Source organism: Neoarius graeffei, chromosome 11 (assembly GCF_027579695.1).
Source record: "Neoarius graeffei isolate fNeoGra1 chromosome 11, fNeoGra1.pri, whole genome shotgun sequence".
Classification (NCBI taxonomy): Eukaryota; Metazoa; Chordata; class Actinopteri; order Siluriformes; family Ariidae; genus Neoarius; species Neoarius graeffei.
Window position 1 is genome coordinate 48,384,471 of NC_083579.1, and position 18,350 is coordinate 48,402,820.

An 18,350-nucleotide genomic window follows, 5' to 3' on the forward strand; every position below is an offset into this window, starting at 1 on the left:
CTTCAATTGGTTTCAGTGATATACAGAGCCCTGATACACATTACCATTCATGAGTTTAACTGACAAACAAAAAATATCTTACCTTACCACTCTTAAAACACTTGTTGCATAATAATTTGGAACACAGTGTACACACACACACACACACACATTTATATATTATATATATGACTTCCGGTGTAGCGACTAATGGAGTAGGACGCGTTTCTCTGAGCTCCTGCAGCAACCTTTAAAAAAAAAACTATTTTAGGTACACCTTTTGTATCCTTTTCCGGTGTGTGTGTGTGTTCTCCACCATTATAATTTGAATTTAACGCCATCCTTTTGCCGATTAAAATGCCGCCAAAGCCTAAAGTACCTGTACAACCACCGCGGCCTGCTTCGCACGTTGCATCCCCGCCTCGTAGTGACTCCCCTTCTGGTCTGGCCGAAGCCGCAGGCGGCGCTGCTTTCCACGATTTTAAGGCCGAGCTGCTCTCGTCACTCCGTGTTGAGATGTCGGCTATTTTTAAAACTGAGCTTCAGGCTGCCTTGACCGAAAACTTGTCAATTATAAAGGCTGAGCTACAGGCAGTGAAGTCTGAATTATCCAGTAGCATTACCAACATCCAGTCCGATGTGTGCACTCTGAAGACTACCGTAGGTGAAATGGAGACATCGCTGTCCTCCTGCGCCGACGACATTACTACAGGCTAAAGTGGAGCATCTGTCAACTGAACTGACGAGATTGGACAATAAATGCAAGGATTTAGAGGCGAGATCGCGGCGCAATAACATACGGCTAGTGGGCATTCCTGAAGATTTTTCCACCTCCTTTAATGCTACAGCTGTTTCCTCTCTGCTCAAGGAGGCTTTTAAGCTTGAGAAGGAGCCTCTCGTGGACCGCGCTCATCGTACTCTCCAGCCGAAGCCCGGAGAGCGCCCTCGCCCCATAATCGCTCGTTTGCACTACTATACAGACTGTGTGGACATACTGCGCCGAGCCAGGGCTCAGCAACGGATCAAGATTGGAGACATGAGTTTTTCTGTCTTCCCCGACCACACTCCGAGGACGGCCCGTGCCCGAGCCTCCTTTAATGAGGTCCGACGCCGACTCCGCGAAATACCGGGGCTTCGCTTTGGTTTGCTGTACCCGGCGCGCCTCCGGGTCACTCAGAACGGTGCAGAGAAGGAGTTTAAATCACCAGAAGAGGCCAGCACATTCATCAGCTCACTCAATAGTGAGAGAACCGAGAAATGATACACAACCTTGAGGAAGCAGTGTTAGTTAATATTGACAGTTATTACTTTTATTTCCTCATTTCTTCTTTCTTTACTATTCTCATATACGCACACTGGTTTTCAGTTTTCACTTCAACTTGGACTTGATTGGTTGTACCGTTCTGTCAAATGTTGCTAGGCCTGCAGGAGCTCAATCCGAAGCTCGATAGTCATGCTCAAAGCCGTAAGTTTTTGTTTTGGGGATCTGACTCCTTGTGGAGTTAGCACTGGGTTCTCCATCGTTTGGGGATGGGGTCATTGTAAGTGCAATGGAATGGAATGGGGTGGGGTGGGGGGTTCAATCTGTGTGTGTTCTTTTTTGTTTTATTTTGTTTTTTTGTGTGGTTTTTTTTTTGTTTGTTTTTGCGTTTTCCCCCCTCTTTTCCTTCCTTCCCTGGGGGTCCGCATTCAGTCTGTTTCTATCTCTAAGAACTTAACATATGTCCACCAACGCTCGTACTTCTGATATTCCACATATTGGGTCCTCTGTGAGATTTTTGAGCTGGAATATTAAAGGCATGGGGAGTCCAATTAAGAGATCAAGGATATTTGCTCATTTGAAACGTCTTAAAGCTGACCTAGTGTTTCTGCAGGAAACCCACATGCACGTCAAAGATCAGGTCAGACTTAAATGTTCCTGGGTTTCTGAGGTGTTTCACTCTAATTTCAACTCTAAAGCCAGGGGGTTTGCTATTTTAATTGGTAAGTCAATTCAGTTTTCAGCTTCTAAGGTGATAGACAAAAACGGCAGATACTTAATTGTTACAGGCACACTAGTCCATACTCCCGTTTTATTAGTTAACATATATGCCCCCAATTTTGATGATCCACACTTTATGAATAAACTTTTTGAATGTCTTCCCTCATTGAACAACAGCCTTCTTATAATTGGAGGTGACATGAATTGTGTAATTGATCCCAACCTAGACCGCTCTCACCCACGAACTCTGACCCCTTCTTTAATGTCAAGGTCACTTTCATATTTTATGTCCAAGAACAGCTGCATTGATCCTTGGAGATTTTATAACCCTTGTACCAAGGAATATTCATTTTTTTCTCAGATGCACCAGTCTTTCTCTCGGATTGATTATTATTTTATTGATGCTAAACTAATTCCCAAAGTACTGTCTGTCAATTACCACCCGATTGTTATTTCTGACCACGCTCCTCTTTCTTTAGATATTCAGTTCTCTTCACAACCCCAGTACTCTACACCTTGGAGGTTCAATACATTACTTCTCTCAGATGATAAGTTCACCGAATTTATTGCAACTAAAATTGATGATTATATCTCTATAAATCAAAATGATATGGAACCCGTTTCTTGTTCTCTGCTGTGGGAATCATTAAAAGCATACTTGCGGGGACAAATTATTTCCTACTCTGCCCACTTGAATAAGTCCCATAAAACCAAATTGCAAGAACTTTCTATCAATATCACCAAATTGGACCAACAACTCGCTACTTGCCCCTCTCCCAGTTTACTTAAACAACGTGTTGATTTACAGACTGAATTTGATCTCATCACCACCAGTGATGCAGAGCGACTTCTCTTACGATCACGCTCCGCATATTATGAACATGGCGACAAGGCAAGTCGGCTCCTGGCTCATCAACTACGTCGCCAGGCAGCCTCACGTATGATCCCTCAGATAAAAGATTCATCCGGTTCATTGCATAAGGATCCCACTACCATTAATTCTGTTTTTCACTCATTTTACTCCTCTTTATATACGTCTGAATCTCCACCTGACACCACTGTAGTGAATTCATTCCTAGATGGCCTTAATTTTCCTGTGTTAAGCTTAGATGCTGCTAAAAAACTTGACTCACCATTAACGGTAGAAGAAATCACTCTCGCTGTGAGTAGCATGCAAAATAACAAAGCTCCTGGCCCTGATGGATTCCCAGTTGAATTTAAGAGATTTCAGGAAAAACTGCTCCCTTTACTGCATGCTGTTTATAAAGAATCACTGGAACATGGCACTCTCCCTCCCACTTTAAGGCAAGCCTCCATAAGTCTCCTCTTAAAAACGATAAGGATCCAAATCTCTGCAGCTCATACAGACCTCTCTCATTAATAAATGTAGATGCTAAGATCCTTGCTAAAGCTTTGGCCTGTCGCCTGGAAAACATTGTACCAACTATTGTCTCACATGAGCAAACTGGATTTGTTAAGGGGCGGCAGTTATTTTTTAATGTCCGCACACTCCTAAATATCATTTACTCTAAAACTACCACAACAACACCCGAAGTAGTAATCTCGGTTGATGCAGAAAAAGCTTTCGACAGGGTTGAATGGGACTATTTATTTACTGTACTAAAGAAATTTGGACTGGGAAATGGGTTCATTTCATGGATACGTCTCTATACATCTCCACAAGCAAGCATCTCCACTAATGGCATCCAATCCAGTTTTTTTACTCTAACCCGTGGTACCAGACAGGGGTGTCTCCTATCTCCTCTATTGTTCGCACTAGCTATAGAGCCCTTGTCAATCTTTCTGAGGTCCTCCTCAGCTTTTAGAGGGATCTCTAAAAGCGAGTCCCCACTCGCTTGCTCACTCGAGTTTGTTGACGGTGCAGTGGCTGGCTGCTTTATGTCCCGGGGCTCCCTCATGCCTGTGTTACCTTCTGGCTCTCTCCTTTTAGTTATGCTGTCATAGTTAGTTGCCGGAGTCCCTGCTTGTACTCGGTGCAATATGTATACTGTTCCTACTTATTCAGGTGACATTGGGCATACCTAACCACCTGTGTTTTCTTTCTCTTCCCCCCCCCACCCCCACCCCAAATCTGTCCCTCTGAGTTACATGGAGTCAACAGGAAATCTTTTGGTGGAGACGGTGGGGACCTCGACTGGCTATCGTAGCCTGCAGGGAATCGGCCGTCAGACGTTCTGTCACATGTCCCAGACCCAGTGAAATGTAACTGAATTGTCTTGGCCAGGCCTAAGGGTCCCATCTGCATCTCATCATTGCTGAGGAGTGTGCTCCCATCACCCAATCAAGCATCCAGCCAGAGCAGGTCATGATATATTTTTTACCATATTAACATGCCATTGTGCGTCATGCCTGATGTAAAGACTCTCGTCTCTGCGAGCCTACCACACAGATTTAATACTTGTCATTTTTAGGGCATACCTAACAACGTGTTTTCTTTCTCTCCCCCCCCCATCTGTCCCTCTGAGTTACATGTTGATCCTGGGATTGAGATGCTGGCCTCTTCTGCCCCTCGGACCTGCTTGATCCATCCTGGTGCCCTGTGTCTGGTCGGAGTTTTATCGCCCCACTCCTGTGAAGGACGGCCCCATGAGGACAGTTGAGGGTTATACCTGTTAAAACTGTTAATATTATAGTCAGGCTGTCTGTTGTTGCCCAAATGAGGATGGGTTCCCTTTTGAGTCTGGTTCCTCTCGAGGTTTCTTCCTCATGTCGTCTGAGGGAGTTTTTCCTTGCCACCGTCGCCACAGGCTTGCTCATTGGGGATAGATTAGGGATAAAATTAGCTCATGTTTTAAGTCGTTCAAATTCTGTAAAGCTGCTTTGCGACAATGTTTATTGTTAAAAGCGCTGTACAAATAAACTTGATTTGATCTCACGATTGGGCACAGAATTCAAGTTGTCACTTTATGCTGATGATTTATTGGTATATGTCTCAGATCCTGTCCTTTCCATTCCCACAATTTTATCTGCTTTCCAGAGATTTGGATCATTCTCAGGCTATAAAGTGAATATCTCTAAAAGTGAATGCTATCCTATTAATGCTTCAGCATCACAGCTTACACAGTCAGATGTCCCTTTTAAGATGAATCTGTCTGGCTTTAGGTATCTTGGGATCAGCGTTACCAGAACGTTAAAGTCACTTTTTTCTGCTAATTTTTTACCTTTAATGTCTAAAATTAAATCTGACTTCCAAAGATGGAGAAGCTTGCCTCTCTCATTAATTGGAAGAATTCACGCAGTTAAAATGAACATCTTGCCCAAATTTCTATTTTTGTTCCATTGTCTCCCACTTTTCCTGCCAAAGCAGTTTTTTAAAACAATTGATCAAACTATTTCTGATTTCTTATGGTGTGGAAAGGCTCCCAGGATCCGTAAATCCATACTTCAGAGATGTAAATTCAATGGTGGATTGACACTTCCGAATTTCCAACTGTATTATTGGCACATATTCATATAATTTCATTTTGGTTCAAATCTACCAATCTGCCATGGTGCAACTTGGAGGCACAGTCATGTGTTTCATCCTCCTTACCTGCTTTACTTACCTCTTCTATTCCATCTAACCTCTCTGGCTTTACAAATAATCAAGTGGTTCACTCCACACTTAAAATTTGGGATCAGTTTAGGAAGCACTTCAAATTTAAGTCAGCATCTACATTAGCTCCTTTACTGAAGAATCATTTATTTCAACCTCCGCTTACAGATTCAGCCTTTCTCGCATGGCATAATAAAGGCCTGAAATGTTTTAAAGACCTTTACAAGGATGGTATTTTTCACAGCTTTATAGATCTCTCAAAAGAATTTCATCTCCCACCTTCTCATCTCTTTCGATACTTTCAAATTAGACACTGCGCTAAAGCTTTGTTTCCAGTTTTTCCTTCCTTACCGCCTACTCTACACTGGGAGGTGTTTTTAAACCACGATCCACTTCAAAAATCATTTATTTCTAAAGTTTATAACGAACTTCTTTCTGTTGATTGCTCACCAGTTACTAAAGTTAAGACTGCCTGGGAAGATGAACTGGATCTAAACTTGGAGGATGACTGGTGGGACACTGCTCTTAAGAAAATTCACACAAGCTCATCCTGTGCTCGTCTCACACTTATACAGTTTAAAGTACTGTTTAGAGTCCATTTTTCCAAAGCTTGATTGTCTCAAATCTATCCCAGTATTGCTGACAAATGCGACAAATGTCATGCCTCATCCTGCAATTTAACCCATATGTTCTACTCTTGTCTGCTACTCTCTTGCTTCTGGTTGTATTATTTTGATACCATGTCTAAAATACTTTGTGACCATAAAAGTCTCCCCCCATGTTGCCATATTCGGGCTCCCAGAGGACCATAACCGGTTTACCTCTCATCAATTGGATATTTTAGCTTTTACTTCCTTACTGGCAAGACGCCACCTTCTACTTCACTGGAAGTCGACTAAAGCTCCCTCGAGTCGTCAGTGGCTCAATGACGTCATGTCTTTTCTAAAGTTGGAAAAGATCAGATATTCAGTGAACAGTAACTCTGCTAAATTTTATAACAAGTGGCTTCCCTTTCTTACATTCTTCCACTCTCTCCAGTCTCTGCCCCTTAACTGACGGACCCTCTCTCTCCCTTTTTATTTATTTATTTAAGGTTGTTTTTTTTTTTTGCCTTTTGGTTTTATTTGTACTGTGCAGCTTTAATATTTAATTATTACATAATAGAACTTCGTTATTTATTTATCAATTATTTTATTTTCTTTGAATTGTGTAATGTCTTCTTGTTTGTATGAAAAAAAAATCCTAGGAGGTAGGGATGGTGTGGTACTGAATGTTGATTTGACATTGTTTCCTGTTTTGATGTGCCTTGCCTCCTAATAAAAATATTAATAAAAAAAATAATATATATATATATATATATATATATATATATATATATTTTTTTTTTTTTTTATATATAATTTTTTTAAACTTCAAAATTGGTATGCAAATGTATTTACGGTGCGGCACAGACTTGTGTCACTTATCTACGCTGAGTCACATAAAATACTTAGTTTTAAAATAGATAAAATAAATCACAATTCCACTTTACCTTTGAGTAGTTTTAGACCAAACTTTGTCGCATCTTTAGTACTTTTAGGAACAGCATTTTCTGTCATCATTTGTAATTCTTCCTCACTTACGGTGACGAAGCGACTGGCCGCCATTTTGCTGAGTCACTCGAGGTTATTATTGAGAAATAGTCAAAATTTCTCAACCAAATCAGCGTGCGTGATTTCCTATAATCACCTTCATGTTTATAGCAATTCAAAATAACCACTCCAGAACCACTGTGAGCAGGAAAACAATCACAGAATGCCACGGTCCAAGTCACAGAGATCACCTTTTCCCCCATTCTGATGTTTGAGGTGAACATTAAACGAAGCCTCCGACCTGTATCTGCAAGATTTCATGCTTTGCTATGACTGGCTGATTGCACAGTTGCATGAATATTACAGTTAATTGGCTGGTTAGTGTATAAATTTACATTCTTTACTCACCGAGGTTCCAGATATAAATGGGATGGGTACAAGGTTGGTAACGACCCAGTAATTGTCTGATAGTGCTGCCATGTCAGGATAGGCTCTTCCACTGCGGTTGAAATAGGACTCTGGAGGAAGCTGTGCGCCTTTCAAATATGCGCTCACTGCGCTAACCTTCAGATATAAAATATCTTGAATGTTTCATGCATATCAGTAATTAGCATATTGTTGGAATGCAATGGAATATACATTGTGTTTTTGTTAACTGTGCTATGCCTAATAATAGAGCACATCTACAGATCATTGGTGCTGATCAGTTGTTTTCAAACCAGAGAACGGTCAACCTATGTTGATTTTTAAAATCAAGAATATACATATAAGAAATACTGTACATATACACACACACACACACCTCATTATCTCTAGCCGCTTTATCCTGTTCTACAGGGTCACAGGCAAGCTGGAGCCTATCCCAGCTGACTACGGGCGAAAGGCGGGGTACACCCTGGACAAGTCGCCAGGTCATCACAGGGCTGACACATAGACACAGACAACCATTCACACTCACATTCACACCTACGGTCAATTTAGAGTCACCAGTTAACCTAACCTGCATGTCTTTGGACTGTGGGGGAAACCGGAGCACCCGGAGGAAACCCACGCGGACATGGGGAGAACATGCAAACTCCGCACAGAAAGGCCCTCGCCGGCCACGGGGCTCGAACCCGGACCTTCTTGCTGTGAGGCGACAGCGCTAACCACTACACCACCGTGCCGCCCTATCGCTCTCTCATTCATATTCATATTATATATATATATATATACACACACACACACACAGACACATTTACTCTGAGTTGAGTATTACGATGGTGTCAGACAATTAACAGAGGTTTACCTGATAGTCTGGCATTGAGAACACGTTACTGAAGCCACCCCCACTGATGTAATGTGTGACCTCGTATGTGATTTTGTAAGGATTCTTGAAAGATGTCCCACCCACCGTGGTCACATATGGACTGCAAACATGGAATAAGAACAGAAGGCCTCCATTCTGCATCATTAAAATTCTTCAAAACACACAAAACTTGCAACTATACAATAGATCACATATTTCACTTAGGAATGTCAATATGCACTGATTACCTGTTATACAGCAACAGCACAGCACACACACACACAAGAACTGCTAAATTTGCATGTTTTCTTTTATGCTGCTAGTTTGACTTTACCCATCATACACTATTCCAGTCACCGTGTTGCTGTCAACCATATGTTCCACGATAATGCCTTGCCTGTACCTGTTACAAGTGTTGTATTTATTGTCCTGTACTGGTTGTAATGGTACAGCTTGTATTATTGTTTTATGTTGTCTGGTTTTCATCTTGTACCACACTGTTGTCATTTTTACTTGTATATGGCTGCAATGACAACGTTTTCCACTCTCTCGCAACTTTGGTAACAATAACAAGATATACTGTAGGTACTTCTGTAGGTGCTTTCTCTTATGTCGGACATGCAAGAAAAAACAAACCAAAAAAAGAACACCCATAAGAAGATACAAGAAAATTACAGACACCATCCACCCAACCATAAACAACAATGCATATTGAGGCCATTATATAGCCAGATTTATTAAACCGCTTTGTTGAATACTCAATTGTGATTGGTCAGTTACAGGATTCTAGTTATTCTGTTATTCCTGTATAACAGACCGTTGCTATGGACCACATCATTAGCAGAAGAAATAAAATCAGTTTAAAAATGTGTAAAATTATTGATTTCTTGAGGCCATGTACTAAGCGGGATAATATACAGCGAGCCGGTCATCATCACAAACTAAACCCTTTCAGCATGATTCAAGACCTGCGTCACCCTGTAAAGGTTAGTGACTGATTTGTTGTACACGATCCCTTACATAATGTGTACTTGTTAGCACACTGCTGCAGCAGAATAAAGTAAGATATGAAGGACCTCTGCACTATGACAAACACTTTTTCAACTAACTGATTGTGACACCGAGGGCGTGATCGAGCGTTGGCTGCGAACGGCGGGGAGTCAGGTTGAACCAGCAGGCAAAATGTGACGAGTTATACCTGTGTCTACAACCCCGATTCCAAAAAAGTTGGGACAAAGTGCAAATAAAAACGGAATGCAATGATGTGGAAGTTTCAAAATTCCATATTTTATTCAGAATAGAACATAGATGACATCAAATGTTTAAACCGAGAAAATGTATCATTTAAAGAGAAAAATTAGGTGATTTTAAATTTCATGACAACAACACATCTCAAAAAAAGTTGAGACAAGGCCATGTTTACCACTGTGAGACATCCCCTTTTCTCTTTACAACAGTCTGTAAACGTCTGGGGACTGAGGAGACAAGTTGCTCAAGTTTAGGGATAGGAATGTTAACCCATTCTTGTCTAATGTAGGATTCTAGTTGCTCAACTGTCTTAGGTCTTTTTTGTCGTATCTTCCGTTTTATGATGCGCCAAATGTTTTCTATGGGTGAAAGATCTGGACTGCAGGCTGGCCAGTTCAGTACCCGGACCCTTCTTCTACGCAGCCATGATGCTGTAATTGATGCAGTATGTGGTTTGGCATTGTCATGTTGGAAAATGCAAGGTCTTCCCTGAAAGAGACGTCGTCTGGATGGGAGCATATGTTGCTCTAGAACCTGGATATGCCTTTCAGCATTGATGGTGTCTTTCCAGATGTGTAAGCTGCCCATGCCACACGCGCTAATGCAACCCCATACCATCAGAGATGCAGGCTTCTGAACTGAGCGCTGATAACAACTTGGGTCGTCCTTCTCCTCTTTAGTCCGAATGACACGGCGTCCCTGATTTCCATAAAGAACTTCAAATTTTGATTCGTCTGACCACAGAACAGTTTTCCACTTTGCCACAGTCCATTTTAAATGAGCCTTGGCCCAGAGAAGACGTCTGCGCTTCTGGATCATGTTTAGATATGGCTTCTTCTTTGAACTATAGAGTTTTAGCTGGTAATGGTGGATGGCACAGTGAATTGTGTTCACAGATATGTTCTCTGGAAATATTCCTGAGCCCATTTTGTGATTTCCAATACAGAAGCATGCCTGTATGTGATGCAGTGCCGTCTAAGGGCCCGAAGATCACGGGCACCCAGTATGGTTTTCCGGCCTTGACCCTTACGCACAGAGATTCTTCCAGATTATCTGAATCTTTTGATGATATTATGCACTGTAGATGAGGATATGTTCAAACTCTTTGCAATTTTACACTGTCGAACTCCTTTCTGATATTGCTCCACTATTTGTCAGCACAGAATTAGGGGGATTGGTGATCCTCTTCCCATCTTTACTTCTGAGAGCCGCTGCCACTCCAAGATGCTCTTTTTATACCCAGTCATGTTAATGACCTATTGCCAATTGACCTAATGAGTTGCAATTTGGTCCTCCAGCTGTTCCTTTTTTGTACCTTTAACTTTTCCAGCCTCTTATTGCCCCTGTCCCAGCTTTTTTGAGATGTGTTGCTGTCATGAAATTTCAAATGAGCCAATATTTGGCATGAAATTTCAAAATGTCTCACTTTCGACATTTGATATGTTGTCTATGTTCTATTGTGAATACAATATGTTTTTGAGATTTGTAAATTATTGCATTCTGTTTTTATTTACAATTTGTACTTTGTCCCAACTTTTTTGGAATTGGGGTTGTAATTACTGGATGTCTATTAATGTGTGTCTGTGCATCTTTCAGATGGCCAGTGATCAGACAGAGAGAACTAAGCTACCAAGCACCATGTGTGTGTGCGCGCGCACCTGCATATGCGTGCATTAAAGCTGCTGAAAAGCGAAAGCAAACAAAGAATAAAATGCAGCTTGAATTGTCAAGCCTGTCTCCCAGTTCCTCATTTCCTCACAAACGAGTGCTACACTGATCTAACTAAACAGATATCTACCAAGTTATCTGTGAGGTACAATAATAAAAAAAATAAAAATCAATAAAATGACATGCACCTGGAAGCAGGAAAGCTTGGCCTGAACACATTTTCTTTGGTCAAGTGCCGACAGCCAGCCCCACTGTCCCCTGTATCAAAATAACACAGATATTGATAAAATGATAAACGTTGACAGAAAAGAGTCACACTGGTTTGCAAGCCTAGTTCAACATTTGTTCCTACCCACAGCAATCCATAAATGTAATTACCAGATGCAAAGAGCATAGAGATTCCTCGGAGCCCAGCCTTCATGAATTCAACGTTGATGCGGTTCATATAGGCAGTGGATAGACTGTCCTCGTCATCCCCATAGCTGATTGTGTGCACCCAAGGCACTGCAGACATGTTGCTAAGGAGCAGCATCCACTGAAGGAATGGCTCCTGGGCCTCATGTCGACCTGGAACAAAATGAATAGAATGTACTTCATGCGCTGGTGACTTATAACATCAGCAGCAGTGCAAAGTTATTTGACATAGGACATGAAGACAGAAGCACATTTTTAGACGTAGAGTTATATACAGTTAGAAAGCTTGATGTATTCAGGTAGAATACTTCATTAAGGAATTAATCTACTTTTTTTTGTTCAGGTTCACATAAATAGATTAGAAAGTAGAATAATGATTTGCTTCTGGAATTAAGTTGGAGTTCACTCAAAAAGCAGACCCTTACAGAAACAAAGCAGGTCATTAGCTAGATCATCTTTTCTTACCTGGGTTGGTGAAGACCCATGTGGAGATGTTGGCTCCAGTACTCATGATATATTCCACATCTAAACTGGCTTCCACGCCTGCTTTTCCTCCTCCCTGCTTACCCACCACTCGCTCAACATTAATCAGATGCTTGAAACCACTTGCAAATAATTTCATGAACTCAGCCAGGTCTGCTGGGTGGTAATACTGCTCCAAGAACTATGAAGGTTATAGAAGTAGAAGAAAATTACAGCATTGTGTGTATGTTTTATATATATATATATATATATATATATATATATATATATATATATATATATATATATATATTTTTTTTTTTTTTTTACACACACACACACGTAAATAGAATGGCACTCAGTAGAGTGCATACCTCCCTTAAGCCATATATTATCAACATTTAAATCATATCACGTGAACCTTGGATAATACTAAAGCTGTACACCAAATTTTATCAAAATACATTCACTACTTTCTCAGTTATGTTGGGAACAGACCAAAAAAACAAAACAAAAAAAACAAAAACCTTGGATCCACATACATATCCAGATTTGCATCAAAATCTAATCAATTGTTCTTTGGCCCATGGTCGACCGTTCCTCAAAAATTCATCAAAATCCATTCTCTACTTTTTGAGTTATGTTGGGAACAAACAAACAAACAAAGTTGTAAAGGTAATAAATGCAACCCATGTGACTGATTGATTAAATTAATTGGGCCTGATGCATTAAATGCTATGGAAGTGCAATTTCTAAGCAAACCATGCTTTCTCCTTAGCTGTCAAAGTCGACTCAAAGAAAATGGAGAGCAGTTTGATTGGAGTACCTGTGCCACTGCTTGGCTGTTGTTCGCAGCACTGCCAACATCAGCTGCGGTCAGGTTGTAGCGAGTTCTTAGTGTTGCAGGAGTCACACCCAAATGAAAAGCATTTCCAGATATCCTGGGCCCTGCCCAGGCCTTACTGATTTCTTTACTGCTCAATGGAAAGCGTAACACACCACCCACTGGAAAAAGGGTGAAATTCAACTCTAAACTTTTTCTCTTTTTTTAAACCAATTACATCAAATGCAGGGCTCGAAATTCATTTTTTTTCACCAGCCAGCCGGATTAGTTACCTTCCAAAGTAACTAGCCAAACAGAAAATCAACTAGCCAAAATTTGTTCATGTATGAATTTTACTTCTGTCAAAAATAACGCAAAAGAGAGTAGTTACCATTGTTCATGACTAATGTGCATTTATTTCAAGACCCGAGTATTTTGATACTGTTGTTAAATACATAAATGAGAACACAGAGCACCATAATATAATATCAACAAATATATTGGAAAACTTGGCAACTTGGTGTATGAGTATTGAAAGCAAATATACTTACTATCATGACTATAGCACCCAAAATATGTCCAACATGCTTTCTGTATTTAACCATTTATGAGAGAGAAAACATTAGGAGCTTCATATTGACTAGGAATCAACTTAAAAAAAATTAATTATTCCATAAAAATCGTATCGCAGCCAAGGCCTACCCTGCTCCCACGTTTGCTTATAAAGTCCTTTGTCGTTTCTTCTCTTCAGACCGAGGTCGCTTTGTCCCCGTCTCTGGCGGTTTCTGTACACCTTTCAGAAAATTCCACATCGCAACGTAGCTTTGGCAGATGTAGATGTAAACAACAACAAAAACATGTGTTTAAATGGGCGATAATGTGGCCACATCTATTGAATTTGAGAACATGATGTGGCAGCGGGGGCGTGGCCAAGCGTCGGTCTGTGAATGGAGGGCGGAGTCAGGGAAGGTAAGTGGTGGAATCATTGTACCTGATGGGGATTAACCTGTGTTTGTGTATCTTCCCCAGTGACCACGCCCTTTAAAAGGAGAGGAGAGCAAAGAAAGGGAGCTCTCCCCAACACACGCGTGTGCGTGCGCGCGTGGCTGGGAAGTGATAAAAGGCTGAAAAGCTAGCAATAAATAGTTCATTGAGAACTCAGTTCTGGTCTGCCGTGCTTCTGTGCTCCACCCACCTGGTCCAATACTACACGTGATTACCGTGATATTCAACTAGATGCGTTATATGCATGCACAGTAGTGAAAAAACCGACAGCCTGACTCGTACACGATATGATTCGGAATTCTTTGGTATTTTCCGTCCTGCCGATAAACACATCGATTAACACAAACACGGCACGCGCTTAATATGTGGCGGCTTTAGTTGACGGTGTGAATCTTCGCTTCATATATATTTTTTATTTTCAATTAGCCAGCCGGGCTGCCTAGTGACAGGAATTACCCGCCAAATGACAAATTAAGTTGCCTCGGGTGACCGGACCACCGCGAATTTCGAGCCCTGAAATGTACACATAGAATTCACAAATTTCAAAAATAGGGATAATATCCGCGATAACTGACACTAAATAATATTTATTAATACTAATTACACAGACCTGCTTTATAAAGATCAAGCTAATATATTACACTCAGGTCTGCAGTCAGCAATCGACCTAAACTTGTAAATGTTCACCCACCAAAATCCAGATGCTCAGACACATCGTCATCAACCGAATACTGAGAGGACGACCTTATTACAGTCTGATCACCTCTCTTATAGTGGTGAAATTCAGTTCCTGGAAGCAATGTTTCTGCAACCCTGAGAGAGAGAGAGAGAGAGAGCAAAAGAGAATATCAGAGTTCCACATTTAAAAGACACTAACATTTTTACACCTCATATTTCAACATCAGCATTATTTACCATGGACAAGAACTTCAACATTTTCCTTTGTACTGAGAAAAGTGGAAAACCTGTTCAGTCCTAATTCACCTTGAACAAAAGAAAAGGGCAGTTAGCAGGTAAAGAATAAAACATGATGGGGCATGCTGTTGGGAAGAACAAAAAACAAAACAAAAAAAATCCACCCACCTCAAAGCTGATTTTTCAATAACAGCACACCCCAAAGCATTTTATCCCTCTTGTACTACAGCAAATAACCAACGTTAACTTTTTTTTTTTTCAATTGAAAACTGTTACATTATTCTTTTTAGCCATTTATAATTACATTTAATGCTGTGGGATATCTGCAAAACAAGTTCTTTCATCACCTGTCAAACGCTCTGTCCTGGAAGCAATGAAGTAAGACGTGTGTTGCAGAGCTCCTGCTCAACTGCTGCATTTTTTTCAAAAATAAAAACGCTTTTTTGATAATCTTTGCTGCAGAAAGCTGGTGTCATAATTAACTACACCATGAATCAGAGATATGATTTTTTGATGCCTGTAATGGCTTCGGGGCTCCACAAATTCAAGTACAACGGACCATCTACCCCTAGACCCGACATCTCCTCAGCATGGAGTACATCTACAGACCGAAGCCGCATACCTGCTTCCCCCCGCAAAGACGCCGAGGAAATCAACATGGAAGACCTGAAAGCTCAGATCCTTTTGGACCTACGAGCTGATATTGCCGCTGTCATTAGAACGGAGCTGAAAAAGTCCCTCTCTGACGAGTTTGGCCATCTGAGGAGCGAGCTCCAGACAGTCAGAGCCGAGCTAGCTAACAACGCCATGCTAGCGCGAAACGAAATTGACCAAATGAAGTCTGCTGTTAAGGACATGGAGGGTGACATATCGTCGTGGTCAGATGAAGTGGCAGAGCTTCAAACTACCGTATCCACCCTGACGAAAGAACTGGGAGAGGTAAAAGATAGATACGAAGACATGGAGAGGAGGATGCGCAGGTGTAACATCCGAATCCTGGGGGTTGCAGAGGAGCCCGGGTCTAGCTCCACAGAGTCGGTGTCTAAATTATTGTCCGAGGTGCTTAAACTGCAAAAGGACATTGTCGTTGATCGCTCGCATTGGAGCCCTGTGCCAAAGAACGCTGGCAGAAAGTCACAAGTGATTGTAGCGAAGCTACATTATCATCAGGACTGTGTGGAGGTGCTGCGCCGTGCTCGCAGCCAAGCCCCGCTCAGGTACAGGGGAGAAGCCATCACCATCTTTCCGGACTACACAACGAAGGTTGCCAAGGCTCGTGCTGCATTCACAGAAGCTAGGAAATTACTGCGAGATCAACAAGACGTCCGTTATGGCATCCTCCTTCCTGCCCGGCTCCGTATCACCTATAACGGAGTGGACAAGGAATTTTTGGATCTGGATAAAGCCATGGCCTACATTAAGAGAAACATCAAGACGACGGATAATGGGGAACACTAAGGATGGACAAAATCACGTTTATTTCTCTCAGGTGTTGATCTAGAGATCTAGATGGAGACTGTGTTTTGTTGTTTATTGCATATACAAGAACAAAATTGGCTTTAACAAAATATAACAAAGACATGCAGGGGAGGCCTGAAACCTGACGATTTTTCTAGGGCCTCCCCTTATTAAAATAAAAATGACAATACTAAAGTCAACTTACATAAAGCATTTTAAAAAAAGTTAATAATGAAAATAATTGATCAGTAGATAGAAGAAGAAAGGTACAAGGCCACCAAAGTTGTTACACACATGCAAGGATGATAAAAGAGAAAGGCTGGAACAATTCTTCGATGAGCGGCTGTCTGCTTGCAATGCAGACTCTGATGACCTCAAAGAAGTTCTTCAAGATGCAGCAAACCAGGTGTTTGGGAAGAAGAAAAGGATTCACAACGACTGGTTTGATGACCAGGAGGATGAAATTCAAAATCTCCTTCGAGATAAGAATCTGGATAGACATGCATGTCCAACAGTATCAAAGGAATCCAGAGAAGAGCGTCAGAGCATAAAAGTGTCACTATACGCCGACGATATGCTACTTTATATTTCCGACCCCTCTTCCAGTATTCCAAACCTGACGGAATTACTTAATAAATTTGGTCAGACCTCCGGCTATAAGGTCAACTTTCAGAAAAGTGAATTAATGCTAACTGATACAGGAACCTCAGATGCTCCCTCTTTCTCATCTTTTAAGATCAGCCCTAAAAATTTTAAATATTTGGAGGTCTGGATAACACAAATTTAATGATCTATATAAAGCCAACTACCGACCTCTCTTATTACATGTGAAACAAGACTCTGACCACTGGGATTCATTATCTTTTTCTCTTGGTGGCAGAATTAACTCAGTCAAGATGACGGTCCTACTCAAATTCCTTTATCTTTTTCAGAGTTTACCAATATTCCTTACAAAAACGTTCAAAAACCTAGATGCTCAAATTCAACTTTTATTTGGAATAAAAAGAGGCCTAGAATCAAGGGTAGAATATTGCAACAGCCTCGCAAAACAGGGGGAATGTCACTTCCAAATTTTTTATATTATTGGTCAGCCAATATTAGAGCAATGTTATACTGGCTCCAAATAGACCTTACCGCAAGTTGGGTAACTATGGAAAGAAAATCTAATTTGTATCCTCTGTTGTCACTGTTGTGTACTAAACTGCCACTGATGCAACCTGTATCTGGTCTCATGACAAATCCAATTGTGAAATACACCATTAAGATTTGGTATCAATTTAGACGCCATTTCAAACTTAATGACCCTCCACTCATTACACCAATTGCTAAAAATCATATGTTTATCCCCACTACAATAGATACAGCATTTGAGATATGGTCCAAAATGGGCCTTACCTCACTGCGTGACTTCTATATTGATGGAACCTTTGCCTCTTTTGATCAGCTAATGGGGAAATTTGGCATCGCCAGAGCACATTTTTATACGTATTTACAGCTCAGGAGCTTTATGGCCGCTCAGTCCAGCTGCTTTCCTTTCTGCCCTGCCCTACCCTATCCCTTTTAGACTCTGTCCTTAGATGCAGCATAGAGGAAAAATAGACCATAAGTAAAATCTATAAACTGCTTAATGTTTACAATCCTGAATCTCTGAACTCTTTGAAACAAAGGTGGGAAGAAGATATTGGGAAATGGATACAGGACGATGTGTGGCACAAAGCTATTCAGAGAATATACTCATCTTCTATCTGTCTAAGGCACATTGCTGTTCAGTTTAAGATTGTACATCGGCTCCATCGGTGTAAGGCTCGACTAGCTCTAATATACGGTGATTTTGACCCTATCTGCGATCGATGTAAACAGGCCCCAGCCACTTTATGCCACATGCTATGGACATGCCTGAAAACATCAAACTACTGGGGTCTGACATTTGAAACTTTTTCAAAAATTGGTGGCCGATCAATCACCCCATCTGTGTCCATGGT

General features: G+C 41.1%; 1 protein-coding gene across 1 annotated transcript in view; it reads right to left on the bottom strand.

The window, feature by feature from the left end:
- tpp1 (tripeptidyl peptidase I) overlaps positions 1-18,350 on the bottom strand; it is a 35,305-nt gene that overhangs the window by 6,212 nt on the left and 10,743 nt on the right. The window contains exons 5-11 of the mRNA XM_060934082.1: positions 14,687-14,808; positions 12,994-13,172; positions 12,171-12,369; positions 11,670-11,858; positions 11,480-11,549; positions 8,376-8,496; positions 7,496-7,651 (exon numbers count right to left, since the gene is read on the bottom strand). Of these exons, the coding sequence (XP_060790065.1) occupies positions 7,496-7,651; positions 8,376-8,496; positions 11,480-11,549; positions 11,670-11,858; positions 12,171-12,369; positions 12,994-13,172; positions 14,687-14,808 (1,036 nt within the window). The remainder of the gene's footprint in view (positions 1-7,495; positions 7,652-8,375; positions 8,497-11,479; positions 11,550-11,669; positions 11,859-12,170; positions 12,370-12,993; positions 13,173-14,686; positions 14,809-18,350) is intronic.